At 41.4% G+C, this 7,220-nt stretch overlaps 1 protein-coding gene across 1 annotated transcript; it reads left to right on the top strand.

The window, feature by feature from the left end:
• The first annotated feature begins 5,693 nt into the window (after window positions 1-5,693).
• Window positions 5,694-6,629, top strand: ORYCUNV1R1603 (vomeronasal 1 receptor oryCunV1R1603). Its single transcript, NM_001167290.1, has one exon. It carries the CDS (start codon window positions 5,694-5,696, stop codon window positions 6,627-6,629), a length of 936 nt encoding a protein of 311 aa, NP_001160762.1.
• The last annotated feature ends 591 nt before the right edge of the window (window positions 6,630-7,220 follow it).

Raw genomic sequence — 7,220 nt, forward strand, 5'->3', positions numbered from 1 at the left:
CAGTTTGCATTCCCACCAACAGTGGGTTAGTGTCCCTTTTTCCCCACATCCTCGCCAGCATCTGTTGTTGGTAGATTTCTGTATGTGAGCCATTCTAACCGGGGTGAGGTGAAACCTCATTGTGCTTTTGATTTGCATTTCCCTGATTGCTAGTGACCTTGAACATTTTTTCATGTGCCTGTTGGCCATTTGGATTTCCTCTTTTGAAAAATGTCTATTGAAGTCCTTGGCCCATCTCTTAAGTGGGTTGTTGGTTTTGTTTTTGTGGAGTTTCTTGATCTCTTTGTAGATTCTGGTTATTAACCCTTTATCTGTTGCTTAGTTTGCAAATATTTTTTCCCATTCTGTTGGTTGTCTCTTCACTCTCCTGACTGTTTCTTTTGCAGTACAGAAACTTCTCAATTTGATGCAATCCCAATAGTTGATTTTGGTTTGACTGTCTGTGCCTCCCGGGTCTTTTCCAGAAATTCTTTGCCTGTGCCAATATCTTGAAGGGTTTCTCCAATGTTCTCTAATAACTTAATGGTGTCAGGACGTAGATTTAGGTCTTTAATCCACGTTGAGTGGATTTTTGTGTAAGGTGTAAGGTAGGGGTCTTGCTTCATGCTTCTGCACGTGGAAATCCAGTTTTCCCAGCACCATTTATTGAATAGACTGTCCTTGCTCCAGGAATTGGTTTTAGATCCTTGATCAAATATAAGTTGGCTGTAGATGTTTGGATTGATTTCTGGTGTTTCAATTCTGTTCCATTGGTCTATCCATCTGTTTCTGTACCAGTACCATGCTGTTTTGATTACAACTGCCCTGTAGTATGTCCTGAAATCTGGTATTGTGATGCCTCCGGCTTTGTTTTTGTTGTACAAGATTGCTTTAGCTATTCGAGGTCTCTTGTGTCTCCATATAAATTTCAGCACCATTTTTTCCAGATCTGAGAAGAAGGTCTTCGGTATCTTGATTGGTATTGCATTGAATCTATAAATTGCTTTTGGGAGAATGGACATTTTGATGATATTGATTCTTCCAATCCATGAGCATGGAAGATTTTTCCATTTCTTGGTATCCTCTTCTATTTCTTTCTTTAAGGTTTTGTAATTTTCATCGTAGAGATCTTCATCGTCCTTGGTTAAGTTTATTCCAAGGTATTTGATTGTTTTTGTAGCTATTGTGAATGGGATTGATCTTAGAAGTTCTTCCTCAGCCATGGCATTGTCTGTGTATACAAAGGCTGTTGATTTTTGTGCAATGATTTTATACCCTGCTACTTTGCCAAACTCTTCTATGAGTTCCAATAGTTTCTTAGTAGAGTTCTTTGGGTCCCCTAAATAAAGAATCGTGTCATCTGCAAAGAGGGATAGTTTGAGTTCTTCCTTCCCAATTTGTATCCCTTTAATTTCTTTTTCTTGCCTAATAGCTCTGGCTAGAACCTCCAGAACTATATTGAATAGCAGTTTTGAGAGTGGGCATCCCTGTCTGGTACCAGATTTCAGTGGAAATGCTTCCAACTTTTCCCCATTCAATAGGATGTTGGCTGTGGGTTTTTCACAGATTGCTTTGATTGTATTGAGGAATGTTCCTTCCAAACCCAGTTCGCTTAGAGTTTTCATCATGAACGGGTGTTATATTTTATCAAATGCTTTCTCGGCATCTATTGAGATAATCATATGGTTTTTCTTCTGCAGTCTGTTAATGTGGCGTATCACATTGATTGTCTTGCGCACATTAAACCATCCCTGCTTACCAGGGATAAATCCCACTTGGTCTGGGTGGATAATCTTTCTGATGTGTTGTTGCATTCTATTGGCGAGAATTTTATTGAGGATTTTTGCATCTATGTTCATCAGGGATATTGGTCTGTAATTCTCTTTCAGTGCTGCATCTTTTTCCGGCTTAGGAATTAAGGTGATGCTGGCTTCATAGAAAGAATTTGGGAGGATTCCCTCTTCTTCGATTGTTCTGAATAGTTTGAGAAGAATTGGAGTTAGTTCTTCTTTAAATGTCTGGTAGAATTCAGCAGTGAATCCATCTGGTCCTGGGCTTTTCTTTGTTGGGAGGGCCTTTATTACTGTTTCAATTTCTATCTCAGTTATGGGTCTGTTTAGGTTTTCGATGTCTTCCTGGTTCAATTTAGGTAGGTTGCATGTGTCCAGGAATCTATCCATTTCTGATAGGTTTCCCTGTTTGCTGGCATACAAGTCCTTGTAGTAATTTCTGATGATTCTTTTTATTTCTGTGGTGTCTGTTGTTACATTTCCTTTTTCATCTCTGATTTTATTGATTTGGGTCTTTTCTCTTCTTTTTTTAGTTAGTTGGGCCAATGGGGTGTCAATTTTGTTTATTTTTTCAAAAAACCAGCTCCTCGTTTGGCTGATTTTTTGTAATGTTTTTCTTGATTCAATCCTGTTGATTTCTTCTCTGATTTTAATTATTTCTCTTCTCCTACTAGATTTGGGTCTGGTTTGCTGTAGGTTTTCTAGATCCTTGAGGTGAATTGAAAGCTCATCTATTTGGTGCCTTTCCAATTTCTTGATGTAGGCACCTATTGATATAAACTTTCCTCTTAACACTGCTTTTGCTGCGTCCCATAAGTTTTGGTATGTTGTGCTGTTATCCTCATTTACTTCCAGAACATTTTTGATTTCTCTTTTAATTTCTTCTATGACCCATTGTTCATTCAGGAGCATGTTTTTCAATCTCCATGTGTTTGCGTATGCTCTTGGGATTCCTGAGTTGCTAATTTCCAACTTCATCCCACTGTGGTCTGAGAAACTGCATGGTATGATTCTAATTCTTTTGAATTTGCTGAGACTTGCTTTATGGCCTAGTATGTGGTCAATCCTAGAGTAGGTTCCATGTACTGCTGAGAAGAATGTAAAATCTTTAGCTGTAGGATTGGACATTCAGTAGATATCTGTTAGATCCATTTGGGCTATAGTGTCGTTTAAATCTACTGTCTCCTTGTTGATCTTCTGTCCTATTGATCTGTCTATTTCTGAAGGTGGAGTATTGAAGTCCCCCAGTACTATTGTATTGGGGTCTAAGTCTCCCTTTAAGTCCGTTAACAAATCTTTTAGATAAACTGGTGCCCTGTAGTTAGGTGCATATACATTGATAATTGTTATATCTTCTTGTTGTATTGATCCCTTAATCATTATATAGTGCCCATCTTTGTCTCTCTTAACAGTTTTTGTGGTAAAGTTTATGTTGTCTGATATTAAGATGGCTACGCCTGCTCTTTTTTCATTTCTGTTGGCATGGTATATCTTTTTCCAGACTTTCACTTTCAGTCTGTATGGATCTTTGTTGGAAAGATGTGTTTCTTGTAAGCAGCAAATAGATGGGTTTTGTTCCTTAACCCAATCAGCCAATCGGTGTCTTTTAACTGGACAGTTCAGGCCATTAACATTCAATGTGACTAATGATAAAGTGGTTGCTTTGCCCTGCCATTTGCCAAAGATAAGTTCTAATATATGCTTTGAATTCCCTGTGATCTTTTGCTGTGAGCTTTCCTTCCTTTATCTTCTTTCATATTGATGACCGTGTTTCTGTGTTTCTGTGTGTAACACATCTTTAAGCATCTGTTGCAGGGCTGGATGAGTGGTGACAAATTCTTTCAATTTCTGTTTGCTATGAAAAGTCTTTATTTCACCTTCATTCACAAATGATAGCTTTGCAGGATATAATATTCTGGGCTGGCAGTTTTTCTCTCTTAGTACCTGGGCTATATCTCACCATTCCCTCCTAGCTTTGTTTCATTTGTTTTTGATGTTCACATATTTTTTTCTTTTTTTGTGCAGGCAGAGTGCACAGTGAGAGAGAGAGAAACAGAGAGAAAGGTCTTCCTTTTGCCATTGGTTTACCCACTGCGGCCGACACACTGTGGCCAGCGCACTGCGCTCATCTGATGGCCTGAACCAGGTACTTATCCTGGTCTCCCATGGGGTGCAGGACCCATGTACTTGGGCCATCCTCCACTGCACTCCTGGGCCACAGCAGAGAGCTGGCCTGGAAGAGGGGCAACCGGGACAGAATCTGGCACCCCGACCAGGACTAGAACCCGGTGTGCCAATGCCGCTAGGTGGAGGATTATCCTAGTAAGCCCCGGCGCCAGCCCGATGTTCACATATTTCAATAACTTAAGAGAAATCCTCACATTTCAAATAACATAGGAAAAGAAGGTTACAATTTTAATTTTATTGCAATCTTTTAAAAGTTTTTTTTTTTTTGAGGCAGAATTACAGACAGACACAGGGAGAGACAGAAAGACAGATCTTCTTTTCTTGGTTCACTACCCAAATGGCCACAACAGCCATAGCTGGACCCATTCGAAGCCAGGAGCCAGCAGCCTTCTTTGTCTCCCACATGGGGGCAGGGCCCCAAGCACTTGGGCCATCTTCCATTGCCTTCACAAATCATTAGCAGAAAGCTAGATCAGAAGTGGAACAGCAAGGACTTGAACCACTGTCCATATTGGATGCTGGTGCTGCAAGCAGAGCTTTAACCTGTTATGCCACAGTGCCAGCCATGTTACTGTGATCTAGTAAAATGTTACATGAAAATATTATTTAATCTATTATATATTTTCAGTACTATCAGTTTATTTCACCTAAGGTTGGTCAAACAGATACATAGCAAATAAGGGAATTTTATTTAAGTACAGGAGAGACAGAGGAGACTGTTCAGAGGTTAATGGCAGCACAGGACCCATGAAATGCAGAGACGAGTGAATAGCAAGACATATTTTCCTCTTTCCTCCGGAGCATATAACAGGATCAAATCTTATCTTGCTCAAAGTATGAATGGAGAAGATTATGTCATTTATTTGATCAATTCTTTGAGAAAGATTAGCTTTAAAAAATGCTATCATTGAACTTCCACTAGAACCCAGCACCCTGGGTTCTAGTCCCGGTTGGGGTACCAGATTCTGTCCCAGTTGCTCTTCTTCCAGTCCAGCTCTCTGCTGTGGCCCAGGAAGGCTGTAGAGGATGGCACAGGACCTTGGGCCCTGCACCCGCATGGGAAACCAGGAGGAGGCACCTGGCTCCTGGCTTCAGATAGGCACAGTGCACCGGCTGTAGCAGTCATTTGGAGGATGAACCAATGGAAGGAAGACCTTTCTCTCTGTCTCTCTCCCTCTCACTAACTCTTCCTGTCATTAAAAGATTAAATTCAGAATCTATACTAACCAAGAATGGTTATTATTCAGAGTGTTTATCAAGAAATAAACCAAAATAAACGTAACAGTGAGATAAAATAACTACACGCATGGGTGTATCATGGACACTTATAAAGTGTGCTCTTCATTGGAATCCACCAAAAATTACAGAGCTCTCACTAAGTAGCCAGAAAATTATCAGGATTTTATAGATTCAAAGTAAAAACTCATTGCCCTTGACTTTGAAAAAGTAAAAATAAGGTAAAACTCAGCAAACAATTTTCACAGCATGACAATTTCATGGTCCAGGTCCTGCAGAAGGCCAGCAGTGGGACATAGTATATGATCATGAATGCCAAGTGTGTAGCTGCGAACAGAGTGGCTCCCAGGAGAGCGTGACTGGGGCTACAGGCAACAAGTGTACACTTGGAATGATCCATACATCTTGTGGTTGAGAATGATCAATAATATAGTATTTCTCATAACAACATTTCTTACTTTATCCTCAGACATTTACTACATCTTTCTTCCCCCAAAAAAGATGAATAAAAACAATATACTTTCCAATCTCATTGCTGCCAGAAATGCCTTATTCTTGGAAGTCAGCTTTGGGATCACTGCCAATGCCTTCCTTCTTCTCTTCCACATCCTCTGGTTCTTTCTCAAGCACAGGCCCAGGCCCACCGACCTGACCATTGGGCACCTGGCCCTCATCCACCTGCTGATGCTGATCACCGTAGGGGTTATAGTCGCAGAAGTTTTTGAGATTCATGACTTATGGGATGACATCACCTGTAAAGCTGTCATCTACTCATACCAGGTGATGTGGGGCCTCTCCCTGAGCACCACCTGCCTGCTGAGTGTCCTCCAGGCCATCACTCTCAGCCCCTGGAGCTCCTGTTTAGCAAAATTCAAGCTTACATCCTCACAGCACAACATGTGTGGATTTCTCCTCCTATGGGTCTTCAATTTGTCCAGTCGTGCTCGTTTCTTGATCTCAACTGTTGCTACTCCGAATGATACATCCCACGGTCTTATGTTTGTCACTCAATCCTGCTCTCTCTGGCCACTGAGCTACTTACCCAGGCACACATTTTCTATGTTGGGGATCTTCTGGGATGCCTCCTTAATAGGGCTCATGGCCGTCTCAAGTGGGTACATGGTCACTCTCCTGTGCAGGCACAAGAGGAGGTCCCAGCACCTTCACAGCACTAGGATTTCTCCAAGAGCCTCCCCAGAGCACAGGGCCACCCAGACCATCTTGCTGCTAATGAGTGCCTTTGTGCTCCTGTACTTCATGGACTGCATTGTGTACTCCTTATCAGGGATGTGGTGGAACAGCGACCCAGTTCGCCTGTGCATCCATTTGTTGGTGGGCAATGGCTATGCCACCATTGGACCTTTGTTGTTCATCAGTAGTGAAAAGCGAATGATCCAGTTTTTCAAATCCATGTTGGAAAGGCATGTAAGTGTTTAATTTTTCATTAATGCCTGATTTCAAGAAAGAATAGGAACAGGGCAGCCTTTACTAGGCTAGGAGAAAATGGTTTTTAAAAAATCATCTATTATTTTACACTTTATGTTTCTGTGTGGGAGCAAACTGTTGAAATCCTTACTTAATGTATACTAAGCTGATCTTCTGTATATTAAGATAATCGAAAATGAATCTTGATGTGAATGGAAGGGGAGAGGGAGTGGGAAAGGGGAGGGTTGTGGATGGGAGGGACGTTATTGGGGGGAAGCCATTGTAATCCATAAATCCTACTTTGGAAATTTATATTCATTAAATAAAAGTTTAAAAAAAAAGTGGAGACTGTGCATTCTCATGTGATAGTTGGAGGGACAACTACAGTGTAGATTCTGTGGAAGGAAGAGCGATGCTGTGGATCTGTGTGCAGGCTGCACAGGCACCACAACGAGCATGCACAAAACAAACGAACCCAATAGCCCTGAGCTGCAGAAAGCACCAGCTCTGGAGATCAAAATGAGATCAGAGTGCAGCAGCCCAGGCCACTGTAGTAACAGCTGCAGTGACACAACAGACTCCACTTGGAGTCCAGTCCACAAC

This window comes from Oryctolagus cuniculus, chromosome 10, assembly GCF_964237555.1.
Source record: "Oryctolagus cuniculus chromosome 10, mOryCun1.1, whole genome shotgun sequence".
In the NCBI taxonomy this organism is placed as follows: domain Eukaryota; kingdom Metazoa; phylum Chordata; class Mammalia; order Lagomorpha; family Leporidae; genus Oryctolagus; species Oryctolagus cuniculus.